This window comes from Aethalodelphis obliquidens, unplaced genomic scaffold (assembly GCF_003676395.1).
Source record: "Aethalodelphis obliquidens isolate GAN/ISIS:26980383/991018 unplaced genomic scaffold, ASM367639v1 scaffold78, whole genome shotgun sequence".
NCBI lineage: Eukaryota > Metazoa > Chordata > Mammalia > Artiodactyla > Delphinidae > Aethalodelphis > Aethalodelphis obliquidens.
The window spans coordinates 8,007,491-8,035,256 of record NW_020838022.1 but is presented as its reverse complement, the minus strand read 5'-3'; the positions used below and the strand labels follow the sequence as shown (position 1 = coordinate 8,035,256).

Genomic DNA, 27,766 nt, shown 5'->3' with positions numbered 1-27,766 from the left:
CAGGGGCAAACCTTTCACCCGAAAGCAGATATAATAGTAGACGAAGTCATACTGTGTTCTGGGGATTTAATAATTTTGAATATAAATTCAACTTCACTCACATTCTACTCCCTTGTAACACTCAAAATCAATCACTTCTCTCAAGTCCCCAAATAACTTAGTTACTGAAATAATTTATACCAGAAGACCCAAGACTCAGTGGTAGATCATGCCACATGGGGATTAACAAAATGGGCAACCATGTTCTAAGATCTTGCTTTAATCCTCAGTTACGTACTGATTCTCTATGGCATGCCGTGCCACTTAAAATGATCAATCTGATTATTCCTTTGGGTCACAGGTCTTGACTAATGTTTGATATGTTTTCCTTTCATTTAGAAGGGTCTGTTGAGCCCAGATGTGACTTCCAGAATCCTTGGGGCTGGGGGAGGAGTCGGGTAGGGGTTAATTATGGTTGCTTTTATAAAAGGCAGATTTTTCGGACCTCACTTAGCAATTCAAAAGTTATTTCTCAAAATGATATTTAGAAAAGACAGGAAAAGGAAAACTGTACACACTTCCCTTCCTCCTTTGAACCACTGACATAAAGAATGGGTTAATGGTCTCAGACAGAAAATGCTTATTCAGTTTCTATGGTTTCATGATCATGAAGGTCATGATGTTAATACTGAAGAGAAAAATATTCTGTTCGATGTCAGAATTAATTTTCTACTGACAGCTTTTATTGGACTTTATTGCTTTATATGATATAGAGTACTTACTATGTGCCAGGCTCCGTTCTAAGTACTTTATATGTATTAAATCATTTAAGCTTCAAAATAATCATAGGAGATGAGTATTATTATTTTGTTTCACAGATGAGGAAACAGAGGCCTAAAGAGATTAAGGGACAAACACAACATCTTCCAGTAGATGGCCAAGATTTGAAATGGGGTAGTTTTGTCCTAGAGCAGGTACACTCAATTTCCTTGATGTATATCTTTTGAGTGCCAGACTATCGGAACCTTAAGGGCAGCACATGGGGCTGGTCCTCCTGCATAGCTCGCAGATCTAACATAGGGTATCCACACACAGTGAATACCTCAGCTCTGGGGTTGGATATTTTCTAGTGAGAATTTGCAGGTTTCAAATTTATTGACCAAATGAATCAGTTTTTATGTTGATGGGCAAGTTAGGATGCAACTCTTCTACATGGAATGATATCTGACTGGACAACTATGGATGAGATGACGGATTTTTAAATAATTTTTAATAATAATTTTAATAATTTTTAATAATGACTTATGCACTCAATGCACTCAGCCACAACTACTGAGCCTGTGTGCCACAAGTACTGAAACCCATGCTACAGGGATGAGAAAAAAAAATATTCACCAGAGGTAGACACAAAGAACTCAAAAGCTCAAGTAAACACTGCTGGACACGAAGAGAAAAGAGGTTACTGGAACAAAACAGGAAACTGTATATTTTGCCAAAGTTTTAACAGTTTGAAAAACTTGCAGCTAAATGTAGCAGAGATGATCAATTTCTACTAGAACGTGGCATATTATTTATATAAGGAAAAGGTTTTGACATTAATTACAGAAGAATGAGATGGCTTCATTTGTTTACTTTGGGGGACCAGTATGATAGAAAGGGAACATCGTCTGGACTCAATATTCCTTTATTAACTCAAATCAAAATCAATCTGAGTTATTGAGCATAATGACAATACATTAATAGTCAACTTCCAAGCCTTATGAAATCCTTCAAGACTGACTAAGGTGTTTCTAAATGGTAAGGTAACAAAGAATTTAGATCTTAGGAGCTAGTCTATGTTTCATGGTAAAAGTCAGTGGAGGGGGAGGGGTCCTCATTTCCTTTTTAACTTATTAAGACTCTTTTAAAAATACTCATTCCTGCGTTCCTCAGGGTATACATTTAACGTGACATCTGCACTCCATTTCTGCTATAAAATGCCTTTGCAGAAAAGTCCTTTTCTCTGCAAAGACTCTCTTAATATAGATTGGGACTTTCTACCAAATAACCTGCATTTTCCAAACACCACATTAAAAACTACTGCAAGCCGCCTGAAAAAAGAGAAATCCTGGAACAGAACTCTTCACACAGCCTGGATCTCATTTCAGTAATTCAGAATGAGCCTTCAGCCACATTACACAGTGATGGCAGTCAACATGCGGCACTCAAGTTAGAAACACGTTTCCTTCTAGTTTCTTCCAGTTCCTAACATACATTCACTACAACATTTTTCCCCTGCACTGCCAATAGTACCAAACAAACAGAAAGGGTCTAGATTTTTATCTGTTCTTGGTAACATAAGTACCCAACAAAAATAACAGGAAATTGTTCCCCAAATTATGGTCAAAGAAAGAGATAGGGGGACTATCAAAGAAAGAGATAGGGGACTTCCCTGGTGGTGCAGTGGTTAAGAATCCACCTGCCAATGCAGGGGACACAGGTTCGATCCCTGGTCTGGGAAGATCCCACATGCCGCAGAGCAACTAAGCCCGTGCACCACAACTACTGAGGCTGTGCTCTAGAGCCTGTGAGCCACAACTACTGAGCCTGTGTGCCACAACTACTGAAACCCATGCGCCTAGAGCCCGTGCTCTTCAACAAGAGAGGCCACCGCTCGCTGCAACCGGAGAAAGCCTGCGCACAGCAATGAAGACGCAACACGGCCAGAAATAAAGAAAATTTTAAAAAGAAAAAAAAAAAAAAAGAAAAATATAGGGAACCCAAACATGCTGTGAGATGTGAAGGGTTTATTCAACAACTTCCCAACTCGGTTTGATTTCAATACACAAACGTGCTAAGAAAGAAGGTGGAGATTCTCCTATGTCCCTGATAATAGGATTTTAAACACATAACAAAAGATATAAAATAAGCTAGGATTCATTCAGGAATATTTGGAGCCACACTGTAGCTGAAACTGCATAAATGCTTGAAAATAAGTCTTGTATTTTAAATTAGACTCAGTTATGATAAGTTGAAGCATCACTGTATCCGCCCCCTTGTAGAGGGCTCTATTATTGTTTTGAGAGTATTCAGTCCTTGACATTTCCCACACCCCTACCTTCCCCATGTCTCCACCCCTGTATGTATTATAGTGTACAGAATATATATATATACATACATATATATATATATATCCCACCTTCCTCTTTGCAATTCTAGTCTTTAAGGTTGTGTGTGAAAAAGAATATTAAATGTTGAATACATATCTACACTTAAAAGCTTTTTGTATTGCTCATTTTTAAAAATAGACATAATGATTTGGGGAAATGGTAAGCTAATTTGTGTAGTACTCTTGTAGGTGTCGGGGCATTGCGAATAGACAACAATGAAGGGGGATCAACGGAAATCGTTTTCAAGGCAGGACAGTCATTTAGACATCACAAGGCTAAGGCACCGATTTCTAATTACAGTCCCCGGAGTTTGGGGTTGGGGTATAGACACAGCCCCATTATGTCAGTGTTAATTGAAACCATGAGAATGCAACTCTCTTTGGCATAGGAGCTATTAATTTTCACGGTGCATGTAACCACTTGTGCATTTTTGAAAGACCACAACAGACTTCACCCTTCCAGGCAAAACTGCTGCTGCTAGCAGGTAAATAAGAAATGTATCATGAACCATGACAAGTAAAGATGGAATAAGTAATACAAAGATGTGTAGCACCAGGGTATTCGTGAACCATCTGTTCCTAATTAAAGGGACTTTTCTGAAGTTTGAATTGCAAAGCTCAATGGAGTAAGCTGAAATCACTGGATGTCTGCGCCCAGAAAAACTGAAGCAAGGCAAGCATACTTCAAGTAAGAAGCGAGTTTCTCCTGAAGTCAGTTAAGCTTGCTGGTGCTAATAGCCTTTAAAAGGTTTAGTGATAATCAAATCATTGCTCAGCAAATAACAGCAACCCTTTTGTTGCAAAAGTAAACTGGAGAAGCAGGGCATCTGCTCATGAAAAGAAAGTGTGAACATCTCTGAGTTAAGTATGCATAACTAGTCCCAAGACCACAATGGTTTTCATAGTTGACTTTAAAGCCTTCTTTGTAGATGAAGTGGGTGAGGTTCTCCACCCTGAAGGGTCTTTTTCAGGCCCAAGGTAATTAATTCTACTGGACACCAAAAGAAGGAATGTATTTCTTGGGTTGCTCCAGTTCCACCCGTCAACTACATTTGGCCAACAGTTCCTACATGAAAAAACATTGTTTGGGTCCCCACACTGTTAGAGCTTACTAATTTTTCTCAATCAGATGTAGATTATTTTCAACATGTTCAATTTGAAATATGCTTTTCATAGCCAGATCATTTACTGTCTTCCCCATACCACTATACCTTAAATTAAAATCTCTGTTGAGCTGGTACTCATACTCCAAAAACGAATGTAATGAATATTTTTTCAAAGGTGCAAGTATTCCTTTCCAGCCTTCTAAAAAGAAACATTACAGTGATGATAGATTTTTACATAATTTGTGCTTTGGCATCTTTAGAAACTGATTTGATGCTTGAGTGTCTTATTATTATGTAATTTAGATATAACTCAACCTAGTGGAAGGGTTTGATTTCAAGTCAGTCCTGAAGTCAAGAAGATGCTCAGTGGTAAAGCAAAACATTATTTTTTTTTTTTTTTTTTTTTTTTTTTGGCGGTACGTGGGCCTCTCACTGTTGTGGCCTCTCCCGTTGCGGAGCACAGGCTCCGGACGCGCAGGCTCAGCGGCCATGGCTCACGGGCCCAGCTGCTCCGCGGCATGTGGGATCTTCCCGGACCGGGGCACGATCCCGTGTCCCCTGCATCGGCAGGCGGACTCTCAACCACTGCGCCACCAGGGAAGCCCAAAACATTATTTTTTAAAGTTATCAATTACAAACACAACATTTAAAAGTCATATTTCTCCAAAAAAGATATACAGATGGCCAATAGGCACATGAAAAGATGCTCAACATCACTAATTATTAGAGAAATGCAAATCAAAACTACAATGAGGCATCACCTCACACAAGTCAGAATGGCCATCATTAGAAAGTCTACAAATAAAAAATGCTGGAGGGGGTGTGGAGAAAAGGGAACCCTCCTACACTGTTGGTGGGAATGTAAATTAGTGCAGCCACTATGGAAAACAGTATGGAGGTTCGTCAAAAAAAAAAAAAAACAACCTAAAAATAGTTACCATATGATCCAAAAATCCCACTCCTGGGCATATATCCAGAAAAACATTCTAATTCAAAAAGATACAGGCAACCCAATGTTCATAGCAGCACTATTTACAATAGCCGGGACGTGGAAGCAACCTAAATGTTCATCAACAGACAAATGGCTTAAGAACATGTGGTACGTATATACAATGGAACACTACTCAGCCATAAAAAGAGAATGAAATAATGCCATTTAGAGCAACATGGATGGACCTAGAGATTATCATATTAAGTCAAGTATGTCAGACAGAGAAAGACAAATAGCATATGATAGCATTTTTATACGTAATCTAAAAGATGACACAAATGAACTTATTTACAAAGCAGAAACAGACTCACAGACGTAGAAAACAAAATTATGGTTACCAAAGGGGAACGGGGTGGGGGAGGGATAAATTAGGGGTTTGGGATTAAAAGATACACACTACTATATGTAATATAGATAAATAACAAGGTCCTACTGTAGAGCACAGGGAACTATATTCAAATCCTGTGATAAACCATAATGGAAAAGAATATGAAAAAGTGTGTGTGTGGGTGTGTGTAACGAGAAACCGTACACGAGAAACTAACACAACATTGTAAATCAGCTATAATAAAAAAATTTAAGTCATAACAGTATTTTCCACTAAACAATTGGCAAGTAATGTTTTACTGAAAGTAAATTGAGCCCTACAGCTTGTATTCATTGTATTCTCATATAACGATGCTAACAACTCTTAGGCAGACATGAGAATACAATGAATATAGAATAGGGATCAATTCTCCAAAAATTTAGGGTCATATTTGGAAATTAACTTTCTCAAACAACTTGACAAAACTAAGGTACACAGAAATTTCTTTCTTGCTTTAAAAAAATTCATACCAGGGCTTCCCTGGTGACGCAGTGGTTCAGAGTCCGCCTGCCGATGCAGGGGACACGGGTTTGTGCCCCGGTCCGGGAAGATCCCACATGCCGCGGAGCGGCTGGGCCCGTGAGCCATGGCCGCTGAGCCTGCGCATCCGGAGCCTGTGCTCCGCAACGGGAGAGGCCACAACAGTGAGAGGCCCACGTACCGCAAAAAAAAAAAAAAAAAATTCATACCAAAAGCAACATTGGAAATTGTGATTATTTCCTTATGGGTCACATACTCTTTATTGCACAGGTAAGTAAGGGTGAACAGTCAATCTTATTGATTTCCCACCAATCTTATTGGTGGTGAACCAATCTTATTGGTTCTCAGTTAATTCTGGGAACCATGTCAAGAAGAATGCGATACTGGGAAGCCTCGAGTGTTTATTTACCCTGGGAGGTGGCATAACGTGGACTAGACTTCTAGCCCTCAATCTTTTAACCTGCTTCCTTGGTTCGACCACCACCTTCCCCCTCAAGTTAGGGGTTCTGGAATCTCAGTTCTCTAAAGGGGCCCCAACGGGGCTAAGGGAGGCTAACACCGTGGCAGGCTTGTGTCAGCCTGGTCCTTTTTCCCAGGAATCAACTCAGAGGGGGGATGGTTAATGTAAAGAAACCACTTTCAGACACTTGCAAAGCGTGTTCTAGTCCTTGCTTTTCTCTTTGGCACACACATGCACACGCACATAGACGTTCAAAACCACACGGCACGCATGGACTCCCCTGGTGGCGCAGCAGTTAAGAATCCGCCTGCCAATGCAGGGGACGTGGGTTTGATCCCTGGTCCGGGAAGATCCCACATGCCACGGAGCAACGAAGCCCGTGCACCAACAACTACTGAGCCTGCACTCTACAGCCTGTGAGCCACAACTGCTGAACCAGTGCGCCGCAACTACTGAAGCCTGTGCACCTAGAGCATGTGCTCCGCAACAAAGAAGCCACCGCAATGAGAAGCCCGTGCACTGCAACGAACAGTAGCCCCCGCTCGCCGCAACTAGAGAAAGCCCGCACGCATTAGCGAAGTCCCAATGCAGCTCCCCCGCCCCCGCCACCAAAAAAAGAAAAAGCAGCACCTTTCTGCCTATTCAGCTTAGGATAAATGCGAGGAATTGCTGAAGGAGGGCAGATGTGTTAGGGGAACTACAATGTAATTAACTTTGATCTGGATTAACTGTGCATTGTTTAGGGACTCTGACACGAGCATCTCCAAGATTAATAATGGTTGCAGAGGTGGGGGCAGCAGTTCAGGATTCCGACTATTCCTTTAATTATACCCATCACCTCCCTACTTGCTCCCACCCACCCCTCATATGCCCCAACAATTTTTTTTTGTTTTATTTTTTTGCAATTTATGATGAAAATATCAGGAGGAAAAGGAGTGAACAAAAACGTACTGTAATGAATTGTTTCCTGATGGCTTATGGCTGGGAAATGGGAACACACACACACAACTGTAATAATGGAATGCAACCAACAAACTAATACTAACATCTCCCAGTGAGACAGCCAATAAGCACCTAATTTTTAAAATACACAATTCTTTATCTTCACTCTGGTAAATGTAAGATTCCTCGCTAGGGGGACCATGAATCCTGGTCTGCCCATGTTATCTGGGCATAATTGTTTTTAAGCACCTCCTGGTTTGGACAATAAATTATACGGCTACCCTAAATCTGAATGAACTCTAAGAAGCCACTGGATTTATATTTTACTGTTAGCATCACTGTCTAGTTTGTATTTTGACCAGTCCTCCAGTCCTCAAAACAACCAAATGGGCTACAATTTGGCTTTTCCTTTGAGGGCCTAAAGGTAACAGCACTAAGATCAGTCCTGCAAAGATAACTTTGCTCCAGAATATTCTATTTCTTCACTGGCATTGAGTCACAGAGGGGAGAGGTGGAAAGGCCTTCAAAAGGTTTTCAAATTTCATCTTTTTTGGGGGGTGGGGGGAGTGAAGGGGCCATAGAATCTTTTCCCCCTTGAAATCATGTTCAAACCCTACTACATACAACTGAGGAAAGCAAAGCTTCCCTGGTGCAGCCAGGAGAGAAAGGCACAGATGCAGAGTCTCGTCCACTAGAAGAACCCTGTGTCTCCCTTATCTCTCCTCAAGGAGGCCCCGGAGGTACCTCCTTAGCTGGCTCCAAAGAACAGTCTGAAAAATACTGGTCTGGTCCAATTCCTCTAATTTACAAATGAGGAAAATGTGGCTCATTTCATTTGCTTTTTCCTGCTAGTACAATTCCATTCTCTTTCCTGGTAATTCTATAAACAAAGCCATTAAGTCAAGAGCAGGTGGTCCACATTAATGGTCATAGAAAGGTCTGTCTTCTAAAGGGCTCTGAGTATACCTTATAACAAGGAAACGTATAGTAATGGATGTGAAATTCTTTTCTAGACTGTATCTAGCAGGCTCAAACATAGTCACTCAAAACAACCAAATGTGGAGTCTATCTGTATATGTTTCTTTCTCTGAAGGAGAAGCAGAATAAGAGCTGAAAAGAATATGGAGGTATTAAATCCATTTTTTGAAAGGTTTTTTTGGCTTCACAGCATGTGGGATCTTAGTTCCAGTACCAGGAATCAACCCCTTACCCCCTGCAGTGGAAGCATGGAGTCTTAACCACTGTATGGCCAGGGTAGTCCCTAAATCCATTTTTAAAATTAAGGTTCCAAAGTGAACACGTATCCTGCTTCTAAGAATAGTTACCAAAGAAACCACAGGAAAGAATGATGTTGATACGTGAAGATGTTCATCGCTGTATTGTTTATAGCCACATGATGCACATGTATCAGGACGAAGTGTAGGAGAGAAGAGGGGAGAGAAAGATGAGAAAAGAACAGAAGAAAAAGACGATTGCTATTGAGACAATGGAGTTCTACTGACTTATTTTTCCACATCTCCCAAACTTTCTTTTAATGTGAAACAAAAGAAAACAATAACACAGAATGCAAACAGCACTTACCACCGAGACTTTGCTCACTACATCTCTTGCAACTGCTAAGCCCTGAGCAAAAGTGCGGGCTGCTACAAATGCACGAGTGACCTGGAGCTTCAGTTTCCGAGGGACATCTCCAAAGGGCTTCAGCTGCTCCGTGTACTTGCTCACGCACTCCAGATAGTCGTCTGTGAAGTGGTACTGGGAGTTCACTAGGCGGAACATCCGCTCCAGGAGGCGGGCCCAGAAGTCATTCAGCATTTCTTCCAGGTTCACATTTCCTGCCACATAGTAGCGCTTCAACTCTTCGAAGAGATCTTTAAATAGCTCGGAATTTTGCATGTACAAGTGACCATATGTCTTCACAAACATGTCATTCAGGGATTTCTCCGCATTTTCAAGTAGTTCTTTGAAGAATTCTAAAAACAAAACCAAAAAAGAAAGGAAAAAAGAAAGAGTTCTCAGTAATTCAATAACAGAGTGCTTGCTTTTCAGGTAAATCTGAAAACTGGAAAAAAAATCCTGAAATTAAATTGGAAAACATGCTTGTATATAAGGTGGATTTCTTTGGGGGGATTTGGCATCCTCTGATCGTTTGTCAATGAAAGGAAACCTGTGTCACAAAGTCACGTGTGTCTATGTCTAAGAGGGAAAAAAATGAAACTTTAAACGGACAACTTCTCAGGACTCCCTCCCTCCCTCCTTTTCCTTATTTAATCACAAGGTAAATAAAGAACTGGATAAAAATGGATACATAAAGTCTAAAACGTGAGGTTTCCTAGAACTTTTTACTATAAGAATCTAAACCAGGGCTTCCCTAGTGGCGCAGTGGTTGAGAGTCCGCCTGCCGATGCAGGGGACACGGGTTCGTGCCCCAGTCCGGGAAGATCCCACATGCCGCGGAGCGGCTGAGCCCGTGAGCCATGGCCGCTGAGCCTGCGCGTCCGGAGCCTGTGATCCGCAGCGGGAGAGGCCACAACAGTGAGAGGCCCCCGTACCGCAAAAAAAAAAAAAGAATCTAAACCAAAGTGGATAATGCCTCCTCATTGTAACCTGACACCAGGACAGGTGTTTTCAAGACATGCTGTTTACTTAGACATGATTATTTTTTCCTTTTCTCCTCCTTACATCTACATGTCGTATAAGAAAACTGCCTGGGAAATGCTTGAGGCGAAGAAACAGAATGAAACAGCACACATAAGCAGGAAAAGAGCTTCTCAGGTGTTCCCTGTGACACTAGTATAAACTGGGATATCCAAGGTGACCTCGGGCTGCTAAACGATTCATACAGTAAAACCATGAGATTAAGATAACATGGAAAAATAACTGGGAAAAAAAAGAATACCTGTGTTTTTGGGGGTTTTTTCAGATTTACTTTTTGGGCGCCGCATACCCACACAGCCTAAATGTTAAAGACTTTAATCTCTTAAGTACAAATGTCAAATTAATTTCTCCTGAAGCTTTTCTCAGGGAGTTCCCTGAAGAGAGGAGCTAACAGTCTATCTGCAACATTAATCATTCTTAAAGACTCTATGTCTGGTATAAAAATAAACACCTCATGGTATCAAGTTTATAAGCAGGAAATGTAATAAATACCAAAGCAAAATATAAGGACCACATCAAGAAAGAAACTGCCTCCAAGTGAACATGGAACAGAAAGGAAAGAAGACAACTCCTTCAAAGCCAGAAGAACATTAAGTGATCTTCTCAAAATGCAATAGCGCTACAAAACCATTCTCTACCGTTTGCCTTTTATTTCCTGGGTTTTCTTCAGCGAGAGAAAGGGAAATCCCCATTACAACTGCACAGCCTGGCATTTTTACCAAAGTTCTCTCCCTGGAAGGAGGCCAGAAAGTACATAAGGAGCTAGGGGAATGATAATGAAAAGAGTTACTCAAATCAGGTAGCCGGGAAGGCCTCCGATTCTCTCCAAACCCCAAGTGGTTCTCGAGTGTGCTTCCATGGGCACACACCATCACCACTGGGACACAAGTTCTTGGACCCCACCTTAAACCTACTGGATCAGAAACTCTGGAGGGTGGGACCCAGCCATCTGGCACTCTGCTATACCCCAAAGTTTGAGAAGCAAGACTCTAGCCAATGAAACTTCTCCCATTTTGCCTCTCACTAGCAATCAGCACCAACCTGGCAACTGTGCTGAACGTGGAGCATTCAGGGTAAGGGTAATGTTTTAATTGGAGGAAAATATATTTCCAATAAATTGGGTTTAAAATTTTTTGTTGCATTCTTGGGTGTCATTTCTTAAAGAGGTTTTGGGGATGAATTTTCTTGTGTGGAAGTATCTCTCAACTAAGAGTCGAGATGCAGGCAGCACTTTTCTAGGCTTCAAAGTTGTGGAATCTTAGGGCGAGAAAAGACTTAAATGTCATCTGGTCCACTTCCCGTACCGTCCTTGAATCACTAGCGTCCTTGCCAAGTGGTGCTGGCTTTCACATACTGGAAAAATAAAGCCTGGTTATTGAGATCAGCATGGAAGCCTTGTGTCAATCCAGTGCTACTAATATTTCACCATCCAAAAGAGCACATTCCAAAGGCAACCATAGGTCCTTCCTTAGATGGGATTTTTACTATATTGCTCATAAAATTGGCACACATCATTTAGTGTAGAAACAGGATGTTGAGAATTATTTGACTTGTGCTTTCATGACTCATTAAATAAGTAATTCTGAATACTCACTTGCATTTCTAATGAATGCTGGTTTTAAGGGTTGGGGCAGAGTGGCATGTCGAGCTCAGTTTTAACTGAAAAACACTATGAAATGTCACTATTTTTTTAGGCTTAAAAGTGTTCCAGGTCAAAGAAACGCTAAGACACTGAACATTTTATGGAAAAAACAAAACATTCTTAGAGATCCTCATTCAGGTCAACAGCCTATGGGTTGGTGTAGTTATATATAATACAGCTACTTCAAAGTACAAGAGCAATGATCCAACGAAGAACAGGACTGATTCTAACCCAGCATGCCCTCTGTGCAATACCACAATGGACATTACTTTATTTCCTGGGACTCAAATTCTGCTAGGAAGGTTGTGTGTGTGTGCGTGTGTGTGTGCGTGTGTGTGTGTGTGTGTGTGTGTGTGTGTGTGTGTGTGATGTTAGCTTATATTTTCAGAGTTTAGTTTGGTGCTGTATACATATTAAACTCTAATTCATTTAATCATTCAGAAAATTCATTTCCTTTCCTTCACATTTTAAAAGATTCTTTAGTGTGGCCGTATAAGTTGCAAATATAATTCCACTGAGTGGATTATATATAGAAATTCTACAAAACTGATATAAGGAGTTAAAATCTGCTAATTTGATCTCTCCAAATAGCTATGTAATTTGACAACTATGTACTAAGTGGTTGGTATGGGCTCAAATCAAAGCACACAGCTTTGCCATGCATCTTAACCTTCCTGCCCAAAGAGACTGTAATGAAAATTTCTAGAAAGATGAATTTTCTCCATCCAAATCACCTTTACTATACCCGCCACGTTCCACGCATGGTTTCATGGAGGCACCAGAGACTTTTAAACTATCTATAAGATCCTTAATCTTTCATTTCATACAGCAAGTTTTTTTTTTTTTTAATATTCATCTATTTCACCTGCAAAGTCAACAGTACAAAAGTCAAGCGAACCAAAAGACCCAAACTCATTTCTCCTTAGACGTGTTCTTACTGGTCCTGGTAAATGGGACTATTCTACCTATGCTTTTTGTCTCAAAGAGATCTTTTAAGGATGGCAGGCATAATTTAAATCTAAAATCCATACCAATTAGGTACAATATCAAAGCGTAATAATTTGCTGTAAGAAAAAAGGGGGGAAAAAACTTTTACATCTATTTCTCCTATCAAGCTAGCCGCTCTCATATGTTCTTGTAGATTCCTTAACCTCCCCACCTTTCTTCCCACATTTCCTTCTACAATGGGGGATAGAACACAAATTAGACATTCAGGACCTGGTCCCCAGCCACCAAGAGCAACTTCATTCATCGCTGCCAAGCTCATCTCCACTTTCCCCCCCATTATTTAGAACTCAGAATCAGATCTTAACTGCTGAAGAAAAACTGTGCAGGTCTGAGACAACGAGCAATCATCCCATTGTAAACATTATGCCTGAAGCCAATTATAAGACACTTGGTGGCTAAGAGAGAACCAGCCAGGACCAGTGTAAACCAGAGTTCCACCAGGATCAGAAGCTGACTTAACTGGAATTCAGATCTCCCTTGCAGCAAATGCTTGTATTCATGAAAAATGCTGCTCAGAGAGTCTGAAAGGAGAGTGAGAGAGGAGACAGTTTATAAGCATTTTAAATGTGGTGTCTGTGAGCAGGGTTTATTTCTCCTTCAATTTTCAGTTTGGGGGCTTAAGGATTTATGTTCCAAGGATGAAGCAACTGCTATGCCTAGGGCTCATGAATGACCACAACATAGGAATGGAAATAAACACTTTAATGTGCTAGGACCTAAAGCAGTAGGACACAGGAGGAAAAGCATGGGCCCTCTCATTTATGAGCTGTGTGACCTTGACGGGACAGAAGATCTAAACTCTGAGCCTCTGTTGCTTCTTCTTCCATAAAATGGGGCTATTACTGCTCACCTCATATGGATAATGGCTAGCACACAATAGCTGCTCAGTGAGTGGACACTATTCATAATATGTGAAATAATGTTACTGTCACCTTCAGAGTTTCTTTATATCTACAATTATTGAAAAAGAAAAAAAACCTTTCAAGGCTGGTTTTTATCTTTCTTGGCAGAGTCAAATATTAGCCATCTGGGGGGGATATAAATTAAGCCAAAGCTGCTGGAGAATGGTTAAGAAGACCCAAGGCCTTATAAAACTGGGAACAATTCAGCCAAAGGAAATGCTTAATGGCTCTAGCTTCCAATTCTGTGAAACATCCCAGACATCTACGAGGGTGGAGCAACTCCTGAGTGAAAAACACAGGGATGAAGAAATCCAGGGAAGAGATTTTACATGATATTACCACACAGAGTATCATGCATAGCACGCGTATATACAAAAAGATCGAGGCAAAGAATCAGGGAAAGGAAAACTGAGAATTAAGCGGCAGGTCAATGCCCCACCCTCCCCATGTATATTTCATCTGCATCGTACCAGAAGCACCTCAATGCAACGGTTGAGCTAGGAGACTGGGAGAGTGGGAGTGTTTTCCGGCTCTAACATCTGATTATTCTTAATGTCACTAGTACCAATTTAACATGGGAGAAACTACTAGAGAGAAAAGGCAAAACCTTTCCATATAAAAGTTTTCTATGTAAATATCCTGTCTTTTACAAAAAGAAGAACATCACGTACTTCTGGAACTTCTTCTATCCCCCCGCCACTTGTCTTGCATCAAATAAACATTCAAAATTCTTGAAACAGGTCAAAAGCCCCTCAGTTCTGCTATTAAATGCCATTAGCTACTACTTTATAAACAGTCGATTGGCTATTGATTAATGTGCTAGGATGCATTCTAGAATTAACCTGTGGTCTGAAGAGACTGGAAGCCCTTTCTATTCAATCCATTTGCTTGGTGCTATAAATTACCCCCTTGTATTTATATTATTAGGAAGCTGCCTTTTACATATAAGGATTAATTTCCTCTTTAATGTAAAGGCTGTATTTCACAGCCCTGGTGTGGGTGCAAACAGTAAGTTACCACATCCACAAAATTCCTAAGAAAGAAGTCTCCTGGTACATGCTACAAATCATACTTCTCACACTGTTAAGAAAACTCAGAGTTATAGCCATCCATTCTTTCACCCAAGATCAAGTACTTGATGAAGAACAGCTAACATAAGCACCTACAAATGGAAGGGGGGAAAAAAGGAAACTAAGCAAGCATTTTACTGACTGAAACCAAAGACTATCTCCTCCTCTGTCTTGCTTTTTTGGTCAAGTCTGTGTTAAGTTTCTAACAGGCACTTTCCTCGGGAGTGCCTGCTAGGGAGGGCACGGTGTACTAAAAGCAGGGGTACCTGACTAACAATCAACAGCTGTAGCTCAACAATGGTCTTCTCCTAGGAGGAGAAGGCCATTGCCAGCTGAGGCCCTTATTAGGGGCTCTTAGCATATGAAAGGGGGCTGGAGGACCCTGCCACTGTAGGAGCAGCCCTTTCTTCCCAAGGTTACTTTTAGTAGTTAATGCATTTTGAATGCTAATTCTCTCTCCGGGCTAACTTGGCCAGGGACACACGGTCAGTACGGTAAGGTCCCTTCCCCTGGACCACATTCCATTTCTAGCAATGGTACTCGCAGCACCAGCTAGCCAAGTCTCTTTAGCACAGCCGGATTCCTTCTCACTGAGAAGGGCCCATGAGGGCATGTTTAAGAAAGCTCTGAGGGGACTTTCCTGGTGGTCCAGTGGTTCAGACTCCACGCTTCCACCTCAGGGGGCATGGGTGCTATCCCTAATCTGGGAACTAAGATCCCATATGCTGCGTGGTCAGCCAAAAAAACTGAAGAAGAAAAGAATGCTCCAAGGCTGAAGCACTGGTTCCAAGTGCTCCATATACTAACCTCCACGTGGACCTATTATATGACCTCATACACAAACCTCATAAGACAGTCTATCTGCTCATGATCTAATATCAAGAGAAAACTCAGGACACAAAATAGCACAATCGGCGATGATTCTGATTTGTATGTATGTATATACGTTGTCTACCTGACCAAAGAAAGACGAGGCGCGTACAGTGGTGTTGGATGGGTGTTAGGGAATCGGCGTGGTTTTTTTCAATGTTTCTCAATTTAGTTCACCCCAATTTTGCAGCGACACAATAGGAAAAGTAATCTATCTCATGCTTTCAAAAATGACTTATTTCCCTCTATTCTATTCATCCGACTTAAATGCTGGAGCCTGACACATGTTTTTCTGCTTCTTCCAAACTGTCTACAGTGAGCACTGTAATACTGGAAAAAAAAAAACCCAAACATGGCAAAACACCACCAAAGCAGTTTACATTTTTCGTTTAAAAATACCGTTTTTTCCTATAAAGTATTCCTTTCAAATTGCAGCAATTTGAAAAATATGGCAAGGTATGAAGAAAACAAAAATTCCCATAATCCCACCATTAAGAGAACAACAATGGTTTATTGAATTGCTTTCCTGCTTTTTCTATGAAGGTATGTATTGTCACATGGTTGAGGTCATCCTGTATTTATACCCTGTTCTCATGGAACACTGTATGCTTAGCAGTTCCGATGTGATTAAAAAGCCTTCAGAAACATCAGTTTTAACAACTGCATACTATGACACCATACGAACAGATCATAATGTAATCATTATGGGACATTGAGGATAATTTCCTATTTTTCATTATTACAAGTAATACTGTGATGAACATTCTTGTACATAAATCTGTATGCAGATCTTTCTTTCCTTGAGATCAAAACCTAGAAGTACAGTTACTGAGTCAAAGGGTATGAAGGAAGCTATTTGAAACCTCTGATAACACTGCCAAACTGACCTCCAGAGAAGGTATGCCCATGTAGCATTCCCCGCTCCAGTCTTCTCTATTGTGAAGAGCTTCAGATTCTTGAGGGAATGGGGGGAGGGGGAGGGGGAGGGGAGGGGAGGGAGAGAAAGAGAGAGAGAGAGACCACGTGCTTTGCGCGCAATAGAGATGGGCCAGGAGAATGAACAAGAAAGGCCTGACTGGCTTGGGAATTCTCTCAGTCAGAGTCACTGCTAGATCAAATAAGCCCTTTTCTTTGCTGGGACAGACAGACGCACGGAAAAAGGGTGAGCAGAGATGATCAACAAGGCTCTCAACTCCCAGGCTCAAAGTACAATGAACCAAAAAATAGATAAAAGCAATTCGGCTGAAGCTCTTCTGTGTATTTATTTACTCGCCTCCAAACAGATCGGCTGCTTCTTGCTGACACCACGCCTTCTTTAAGAAGCCACAGCTAATAGCAGAGGCCCAAAGAGAGTGTGCTCAGGGCTCCCTGGAAGCTGCACAAGCATTTTCAATGAGACGGCCAATGCTAGAGCCACAACTGGCCACACCTGAGATAACAACTCAAAAGGCAGAAAACCTTTGTCAATACAGAAAAGTGTGTGTTTTATCTGAGCTCTTGATTTGATTCCAGGAAGCTGGCAGCGGCTCCTTCTCATCGCGTTTCACAGAGATTATCAAAGAATTAGCAAAATTACCCAGTGTTTTAGTCTCTTTTGCATGGAAAGAAAAAAAAAAGAAGGAAAATAGAATTGTAAAGCACAGAGTAGCAGTGCTTTCCAACCAAATCAAACACCCATAGTATGATCTGGAAGGAACACTGCGTTTGCAGGAAGGTCAGAGGCCTCATGTCTTTTTCTGTACTTTCGTGGCTACGCATCCTGATTGCCGCACTGTAGCAGAGGTTTAAAAAAGCAACAAATTTTAAAAAGACATCTTAATGAATGAAATCTGAGGTAAGGATTAAAAAACAGCCGTATGTTGTATGTACGTCACACATTTCTATGACACATTTATCTTGAGGATGTCGAAGACTTAAACTAAAGACCCGGGAGGTCTGTACGAAGTCAGTATGGCCGTGCAAAGGACAATAAGAAAACCGTGCAGTTGAAAAATACTTGCAGTCAGGGGGTCAGGAAAATTCCAAAAACTTCAGCTTAGCCAAAAGCCATGAAGCTTAGTTGGCTATATTTGTCTTTCATGGGCATGGGAATTCAAATGCCTTCAACTTGCTGCGTCTCCGACACTGCTGAGCCTGCTGGCCTAATGAGGTAATGGCCAGGATGAACCATGGAAAACTTTTAGTCACTGATTAAAACAGAAATTTGGCTCAATATGAAGAGTGGCCACCCTTTCCCCTAAGCTCTCCAGCCCCCTTGTTTTCTATCATTTCACAAAGGCAGGACATGAAGCACTCTTCAGATAGATGGGACAATTATTTCTTTTATGTGCGTTTTAAGCTAATTCAGAACATTTCTACTATTATTCGAGTTAACAAGCTTCAGGCTCATGGGAGGGTTTTCAAAGACCCAGTGAAAGTAGCGGAGGGTTAAGAAATGATAGGAGGAAAATAGAGGGGACCATGCAGACGCCTAATTAACATCTTGTAAGACCTTTCACTGAAGCAGCTGGTCTAGTCACATGTTGAGAAGATTCACAGAATTTGTAGAATTGAAAGGGTCTTTAGAGAGCATCCAGCTCAACCCCTTGATTTTATGGATGGGAAAACTGAGACCAGTTAATTGCCCCAGGTCACAGTGGGTTCACAGCAGAAACAGGCTGACAACCGGGAGGGCTCTGCCTCCTGGGCAAAGTTGCTACATTTGCTCCTACAATGGCAAATGAAAGTACTATTCCCAATGGGCTAGCATCAGACAACGTCACTATTTTCTTAAAATTTCTTTTACACCATGCAAAAACACCTAGCAAATAATTTGATTCGGGGAGTTTGCAAGCAATAACCTATCTTTGTAGTTGTTAACATCATTTTTACTATGTAATTCTGAAATATATTTAACATGGCAGCTCTAATCTTAATCTATTTGGGTTGTTTGATTTCGCTCTGATTCTTTGAAAAACAACTAGTCTCTCACTAAATGCGACATTTGGGGGCGGGTTTTTATGTTGTGGTCCCCAAACACGGATTATGCCGCACTTCTATTATTTCTATTCCTTTTGCCAAGCAATTCTTTCAAAGTCCCCTGAACGGAGGATCTGATTAGCATATTCATGAGACAACCGATTCAGCTATGTTAATTAGCAGTTCTACTTCAAAAAAAAGAAAAATTCCCAAAACTGGCCAACAGGGGGAGCAGCTAGCTCTGTCATTAAAGTTTTCTGACTCTATGTCTCTAGCCCAGGATAGTCGATTTCTGATATTGAATATTCTAAGTCAAAGATTAGATGAAGAAGATTAACGTGTAAGAAAATAAAGAGGTGAGTCCTTAAACTCAGAGGCGCAGGTTTAAAATATGGGAAATCTGAGAACTGGGAGGGGGGGAGGTGCTGCCTAAGGAAGTTCTTCTGTACTTCAGCCAGGTGTGCAAACACACACACGTGCACAGAGTTTACAACTTCAAAACTGGTTTATACACTGTATAGTCTCTTTAGAGGTACAAACAATAGAAAATTACATGTGTAGAACAAAAAAGGACCTTAGAGATAAGTGGACTGACTCCAAAATGCCAACGCTAGCGCTCACACTGACCAGAGCTCATGGAGGCAGAATGATAATGGGATGCTTTCTGGTAAAAGAAGGCTAATTCCCTAAAAGCCTCGAAACCTTATTTTTATTTGAAAGTTTATTTAAAAAAAAAAAAAAAACCTCGTTCCTGCCTTAGAAAGAAGTGGTATCTCATAAACATGACTGAAGTTTTGATGACAGATGAAGTTGCCTGAGCTCAGGATCACCACTTCAACGTTATACCGTAGGGCCTCCCTGGTGACGCAGTGGTTGAGAGTCCGCCTGCCAATGCAGGGGACACGGGTTCGTGCCCCGGTCTGGGGAGATCCCATATGCCGCGGAGCGGCTGGGCCCGTGAGCCATGGCCGCTGAGCCTGCGCGTCCGGAGCCTGTGCTCCGCAACGGGAGAGGCCACAGTGGTGAGAGGCCCGCGTACCGCAAAAAAAAAAAAAAAAAAAAAAAGTTATACTGTAAGCTTGGAGATGGCAAAAGATGCTCCTCTGAAGTACTTTGACCTCCTATGTTCCCACGTGTCCTTTGCTATTTCCTCAGTACTTATCCCCAGCCTTCCTTATGCCACCTTGCTGCCCCATTTTGGTTCTCCAGTCGCCATCTTGTTACTCTGCCAAACTTCCTCCCTTCCGTTCACATCAGTAACCCAGGGTTTGACTTTTATAAAAACTTAGACAATTCTTTGACCAAAGCACTCTACTCTTGAATTTCTAAGAGTCACCATAGCCCCTACACAATTTCACTCAACATCGTCTTTAGGCCTTGTGGACTATTGGCAGGTCATAATTGCCAACCTTAGAAATGGACTTGAGGGTATGGGGAGGGGGAAGGGTAAGCTGTGACAAAGCGAGAGAGGCATGGACATATATACACTACCAAATGTAAAATAGATAGCTCGAGGGATAGCACAGGGAGATCAGCTCCGTGCTTTGTGACCGCCTGCAGGGGTGGGGTAGGGAGGGTGGGAGGGAGGGAGACGCAAGAGGGAAGAGATATAGGAACATATGTATATGTATAACTGATTCGCTTTGTTGTAAAGCAGAAACTAACACACCATTGTGAAGCGATTATACTCGAATAAAGATGTAAAAAAAAAATCAATCAATAAATGCAGCACCCACTTGAGGATTACGGTTTGTTGGATACCAATCAACTGAGATTTCACCATATAAAAGCAGTTAATTGTCTCAGAAAGCCTAGCTTGGAGGAAATATGCAAAGTATCCCAGCTCTGTTCTGATCTCCAGGCCAAACACATTGAGGCTACAACTCCTTCAAAAAAATTTAAATCTATGCTCCCTACCTTTATTGTCTGTGCCATAGTCTAATTTGAAGTCAGAAGAAACAAACTGGGGTTTCATCATCATTTTTCATGGGCAGTTTTGAAACTGATAAAGAAACAGCGTTAAACACATTTATTGGAGGTGAAGGCTGGTAGGGAAGGGCAAGAGAAACTTTTTCTGTCCTTTTTTTTCCTCCCTCTCTCGGTACGCGGGCCTCTCCCGTTGCAGAGCACAGGCTCCGGACGCGCAGGCTCAGCGGCCATGGCTCACGGGCCAGCCACTCCGCGGCATGTAGGATCTTCCCGGACCGAGGCACGAACCCGTGTCCCCTGCATCGGCAGGCGGACTCTCAACCACTGCGCCACCAGGGAAGCCCCCCCCGTTTTTTAATTTTATTTTTTGGCTGCACTGGGTCTTCTTTGCTGCACGCGGGCTTTCTCTAGTTGTGGCGATTGGGGGCTACTCTTGGTTGTGGTGTGCGGACTTCTCATTGCAGTGGCTTCTCTTGCAGCGGAGCACGGGCTCTAGGCGCACGGGCTCTAGGCGCACGGGCTTCAGTAGCTGTGGCGCACGGGCTCAGTTGCTCCGCAGCATGTGCGATCTTCCCGGACCAGGGCTCGAACCCGTGTCCCCTGCATTGGCAGGCAGGTTCTTAAGCACTGCAACAACAGGGAAGCCCCTTTCTGTCCTTTTTTAAAAAAACATGTTAATACTTACTGATAAAATTTCTCTGTGTGGCTTTTTAAAAAGTACACACTGGAATCACATGAGTAATGCTATAAAACCATGGGGAGTGAGAAGGGGAAAGAATAGTGAAACTACCAGGCCCACTGGGAAGAGAAATCACTAAATGTCTGTGCACTCCACACCTGGAGGAGACACGTCTAAGAAGAAATGGGGTGATTTGGAGGCAGTGACCTTGGAGGTTGGAAACTGCCTCATCTCCACTGTATCTTGCTACTGACACGCTAGCCATTTCTCAAGAGCAGGAATTTTCCCTTCTAAGTCCCATTATTAAACCCCCAAGTGGTAATTTTTAAATATCAGCATCTCAAGTTTTCAAAGATGACTGTCTGATTATCTCTCTAAGTTTTCTCCTCAAAGGAAAAAGAATTGCTTCAGTTACTGTCTTGAATGAGAAACGCCATAGTCAAGAGAATACCATTCTTTTCAATAATCATACTGATAACTTAGTGACCAAGAGACAGAGGTGGTCTAAGATGTCTTTTGCCAATAACACTCATCTTCACGTGGTGTTAACATACTTAACAGCCTGTGCATTGGGGATTATAGAATAATAAACAGGATATATGGATACATAAATTATTTCCATCCATCCAGGGAAAGGAGATAAAGACTAAACACAACTCCACATACAAAGCATTGGGGGAAATGGGCACAATAAATGGTACACTACCTGGAAAATTTTAGTTCAACTGCATTACAAATTAAATATGCTTTTGTCGGGGCTTCCCTGGTGGCACAGTGATTAAGAATCCACCTGCCAATGCAGGGGACACGGGTTCGATCCCTGGTCTGGGAAGATCCCACATGCCGCGGAGCAACTAAGCCCGCATGCCACAACTACTGAGCCTGCACTCTAGAGCCCGCGAGCCACAACTACTGAGCCCACGTGCCACAACTACTGAAGCCCGTGCGCCTAGAGCCTGTGTTCCACAACAAGAGAAGCCACTGCAAGAAGCCCATGCACCGCAACAAAGAGTAGGTAGCCTCCTCTCGCCGCAAGCAGAGAAAAGCCCGCGCACAGCAACGAAGACCCAACGCAGCCAAAAATAAAATAATAAAAATAAATAAATTTATAAAAAACATATATATATATATATATATATATATATATATATATGCTTTTGTCGTCCAGCCTGGGAACCGACTAACACTTATTAAATCAGTTATCAGTTTCAAATAACGAATCTCAAAGGCAACATTTGAAATACAACCTGTTCTTTAGCTGGGAGCTGCCTTATCAGCTAGATCAAATCTAATTTAATCCCGCTTCTCACCATGGTAATGAGCCCTTTGCAGAAATGCTCAAAGACATTTCACGTCTCAAAAATTTGCCTTGTACTTCTTCACCACAGAATGTCAGGAAAAGCATGCTTCAAAGGTACTATGTAATTAGAATGGCCTTTACAACAGGTACAAAGGAAATCATCCCTATTAAAATTAAATCTACTTCATAACGACCTGCAAACTGAGTGAACAGCACCAGAGAAAGGAATCCTGAGGTGTTTGGACCCCATACTTTCATTTTGAAAGTCTGTCATCTATTACATTGCTTCAGATACGATTGAAGTACCTCTCTTCTGGCTCAGATTGTCTATTTCTTCACTCTGAAAACAAAGTGTGCACGTGAAAATCTGTGTTTGGCACAGGGGACTGAAATAGGTTTTCTTGTGGCTCTAACGTGGATTGACCAAAGCTTCAGCTAAAATGAGGCCAGGAATGGTGCTGAACTTAATGAAGACTGGAGCCCAGCAGCTACCTCTGGGTCACTGCCGCGTGGTCACTGCTGCATGAGCATTAATCCTGTGTTCTACAGGGCTTCTAGGAATTCTAGTTGGCTTTGAGGGATCCATTTTGAAATTTAATTTGAAGTCCAGCATCTGCAGAATCTCTGTGGTTATTTTGACTAAGTTTTCAGATGCCTGCTTTTTATTAGGAAGATTTTTCTTTAGTGACTTGTGTCAACAACACTATTGTGTGTTCACCCAAGAAAATAAATGAAAGCATTTAAATTAAACTACTTTAATCTCTTTTTTGGCTCCTTGTGACCATATTTCCATAATGGCTACCATACCGTACAGATTCTAGTGTATCTGGAAGGATTCTACAATAAAGCTGTAAGGCTAACTTGCCCCTGGGGTCCAGCCAGGAGAGCCTCTTGGGAGAAAACTTGAACACTGAGAGAAGAAAGGCACTTGGGAAAAGCAACTGTACGAACTTCACTGGCAGCTCGTAGATCTGACTTGACTAAAAGGTATAAGATGAATTCAAGGGAGTTCCCTGGCGGTCCAGTGGTCAGGACTCAGCGCTTTCACTGCTGTGGCCCAGGTTCAATCTCTGGTCAGGGAACTAAGATCCTGCTAGCCGCATGGCAAAAAGAAAGAAAAAGAATTCAAGAACAAAGCAAATATCTACACTTACGTAGACCAAAGTTCCAATACATACCATCAAACTTCTTGTAACGGGACGCAAAGACAGCTTGCAAATGATTGCACTGCTCACTGACCACACTTTTGAAATCATCCTTACTTTGCAGGCTGTACTTCTCCTCCATCTCTTGGGAGCAGCAGGTATAACCCTGGGGACAAATCTTCAAATGATCACCTGGAAGATAAAAGGTAGGACAATCAATCTCCGTCATCATTCATCAAGTCCAAAACGGAAGAGTCTGATTTAGGTGCACACGCTTGGCTTCATTTCTCTCCGTGATGTTCCTGCAAAGGCCCAGGCATTATGCATTATCTAAAAAGTTTCATTATACTGAAACTATTGATTTCCTTCTCGGAAAAATAAGATAACGAAGCCATCTCCAAAAGGCAAAAGAACTTTCCAATCAGGAAGATTGTTATCATACGGGAAAAATCGGTGTGGCCAGTCTTTACTGTATCATTCAATATGAACGGAAGGCTCGCATAAATTCTTCGAGATTTTATGCTACATACTGTGCAAGTCATGCAAATGAGACAGTTTTTCTAGCTTTGAGAGTTTACACTGCAAGAGAGGGTACCGTTAATGAAGAATGATTTGTAAAATATGTGACAACAACCAAAAGCTGAGCAAATATATAAGCAATTGATGTGGCGAACAAAGCTTGAAATGAGTGCATTGCAAGGAGCCGTCAGCCAACAGGAAGGGATGAGTGCATTGCAAGGAGCCGTCAGCCAACAGGAAGGGATGAGTGCATTGCAAGGAGCCGTCAGCCAACAGGAAGGAATGGAGTCCACGCTGGGATTTGAGTCGATGGTAAGTCACAAAGGGGGACGTTAAATGATTCTTGGTTTTAAGATTTTCTTGTCCAGCATCTTCTGTACAGATGTTAGACACTATAATATTGACCTTTATGATCGTGTGCGGTGTAGCCACTTGTCCAAATACAGATGAATGGCTTCCAGTAAATGTCGCCTTTAGGTAGCCCTAAGGGCCAAGAAAATGTCAAAGACATGCAGACCATCTGCCTCCCCTACACCAACGGCATTCTGTTTGTGGTTTGGACCTGAGAGTTTGGAGAGCTTCTGCCCTGTTCCTCCTCTGTCAAAGACCAAAAATTGTGCTTTGAACAGACCACGCCTCTCCCTCATAATGACCAAGAGATACGGCGTCACTCAAAACTAACCCCACCAGGTACTATCACGTTAGTCACACCAATACAATACCAATTCACCTTCACTGTTCCTTCTATCATTGCAGTTCATGTTCCATGACAGACAAAAGGGGTCTGAAAAGACCTAAGGTCTCAGGAACTCAGGAAGGCGTATACAAAAGACATATGAACCTATCAATGGTAAGTGTGTATAATAGATCAAGGGAGGAGGAATGAAGAGCAAAATCTTTTTAACAACACTAATCATGGACATGGACTGGGCCAGGAGCAGACGGCCATCGCTGCTTCTTGGCTGTGGGCGCTTAGAGGAAATAAGCCTTCACTTCGGACAGATACCAAAGTAGTTTTGCGGAAGGGGTGGATTTCAAATAACATGGTGTTGGCAATTTATTTGACGAACACTAGTACCGTCAACTGCACAGATGCAAATAATTACATAATCAGATATATTCCTGATCGTTCTTCCTTCCTGGCAATTCAAAAGTAGGGAGAGTGTCATTGCCAGACAAAAATGGATACGTAGCATTAAAGGACTTTTAAAGAAGGGGAGAAGGGAAACATTCTTCAAATAACTTCCTCATCCAGAAACTGCTCAATGCTTCATTTGGCATTTTTGAAACCCTTGGTCAACCGATAATTCTAACAAAGGCGGTGGGGCTGGGGGGAGGCACAGGGAAGAATGTGAAGGAGTTTAGAGCTGTGAGGTTGCCGAACATCTTAGATCTCATTAGTGGAAGAAGCTTAGTTTTCTGGAAACACCTTGTTACAACCAAAACCAGAACTGCCTCTTGACTGGATTAACACGTTCACAACAGGCCTTTGGTACTGGGACACCTAATGAACAAAGAGATATCCAGGTGTCTCCTGGTTTCAGGGTTGAGGATCTCCCCAAACACAATCTTAATACATAAAGTAATACAAAGGACCCCCAACTAGTACAGTACTTGACGTAGCTGTATTAAAGAGTCCATATCACTCTCACACACCACGAAGAAAATTAACTGAAATGCTCACAATGAGAACTTAGGACATACAGAACTAGGTACATGAATTATAATAAGAGAGCAGCTACTTTTTTAAGATTTTCACAGGCTAAAATTAATCACAGGCTGGTTTTCAAGCCCCTGCAAAGATTCGATTGTGGTAATGCACTGAATTTCCAAGGCAAAACAGTTCAGAGTCTGGAAGCGAATCTATATTCACCTAATCTTAACATGGTTCACACATACAATAAACGAAAGGGTCATTCGTTGGATCTTATCAAAATAGGCATCTATGACCAAGGAAAAAAGCACCCTTCTTTGCACCTCCAGTGCACATACGCACAGACACACACACAGAACCTAAAGCCAGAAAATTCGAAGAGACAAAAGGAAAGAATACTTTTCTACATATAAGAAGGTGCTAGATGTTGAGAGTTTAAAATTTGGGCACTGAACAAACACCCTTCAAAAATGGGTCACAGCAATTAAAGTTTTACTGGTGACCGACTGAACTAGCCAGCAGCTAAACAAAAGGCCCGTGCACTCCACCCACCACCTACCCACCAGGGGCCCTCAGCAGGACCTTCGGGAGACCTGCTGATATCTGAACACTGAAGCACATTTATTTGTTTTGGCAAAAACTAAGGAAAAAGAGTCCACTTCCATGTTACAGATAAGATCTTTACAGGAAGACTCTGTCTAATGGTAAAGGCTTGCCTTGTGGAAAGGGTGACAACGGGGTAGATACCTGGGTACTGTTTCTGCTGGCAAAGTCGTCTTCCCCTGAGTGCAAACAAGCCACACCAACGGGCCACTTCTGCCCATTTGAGCCTTGCAGACACCACGTATTCTGTCTGTGTTTCTAAAAAGCATTCCTTGAAAATGTAATCTGGCATTCTTGCCAAAGGCCCTGTCCAAGACACACTTATGAATTAAATCCCAAGCCACACATGGGCCAGTGGGGATTCAGTGCCATAACCAGTTTCCGCTGATGAGAAGTTACTAGGAAGGAAAAGGGGACAAGTGCATCTGAAAATGAAACTACAGCTCTGCACTGTACTAAGAACTGGAGCAACTCATCTGATTTTTAAAACCTGAATATTTCTACTGTAACACCAAAAATGATTTCTATGTTTAAAAGCCAGGGCATACGTATCAATGGAAAGACATTCCATTTTGCCTGTTGGAGACTGCTTCTAAAATGCTGTGTCTGAATGAGACATGCTTTTTTTTCTCTGCAGATCACCCCTCAACCTGGTGATCCTGTATACTTCTTATTTAAGAAGGATGTCACAATTTGTTCTTTAGGCTGAAAGCGTTGAGCACAGGGACGACAGGATCCAATGTGGGACAGGAAGATGACAGCCACTGCAGGGGAAGAGGTGAGCTCATGCATTTAAAAAAGGGGGGCGGGGTGGCCCTAGAGGATTCTGATACATACCCTACCTGAAGAATTCTAGTTTGAAAGGCTGAAGCATTAGAGCCACAGAAGAACGGGGAATCGAAGTTCATCCAATGGTTTGAGTCAACAGTGGGTTATGATCTACAACCATCATTTGCCTCCTCTATTTCGCTAACTCAACCTCCTGCTTCCGGGACCTTCCGTGTTCTTCTCCATGGCCCTCTTCCGTCTGCTTTCCACTCTCTTTTCACTCTGCTCATCCTGTTCTCTCTCACCACACTCCACCTCTTCTAACTGCACATAATGTGAAACCGAAGGACTTTTTTGTTTGTTATACTTGTTGAGAGTTCCCTGTTCTTAGTTTTAAAAGCAGGTGAATTGAAGGCTTTATGGGTTTCTAAGAAAGCACCTAAATTAAGTTGCTTTTTGTACATGGCCCTCGATTAGGGTTTTTCTTTGTGGGTCAGTGGCCCTCAAAAGAAAAAAGGTCCCTTAGCCTTGTCCTCGGAGGCTTGGATGAGAGTCAATGAAGCGTGCTTTTAAAGCTTAACTCTGTGG

At 42.0% G+C, this 27,766-nt stretch overlaps 1 protein-coding gene across 1 annotated transcript in view; it reads right to left on the bottom strand.

Annotated features, from left to right (window-relative positions):
* GPC4 (glypican 4) overlaps window positions 1-27,766 on the bottom strand; it is a 110,033-nt gene that overhangs the window by 13,597 nt on the left and 68,670 nt on the right. The window contains exons 2-3 of the mRNA XM_027092422.1: window positions 23,668-23,826; window positions 9,055-9,446 (exon numbers count right to left, since the gene is read on the bottom strand). Of these exons, the coding sequence (XP_026948223.1) occupies window positions 9,055-9,446; window positions 23,668-23,826 (551 nt within the window). The remainder of the gene's footprint in view (window positions 1-9,054; window positions 9,447-23,667; window positions 23,827-27,766) is intronic.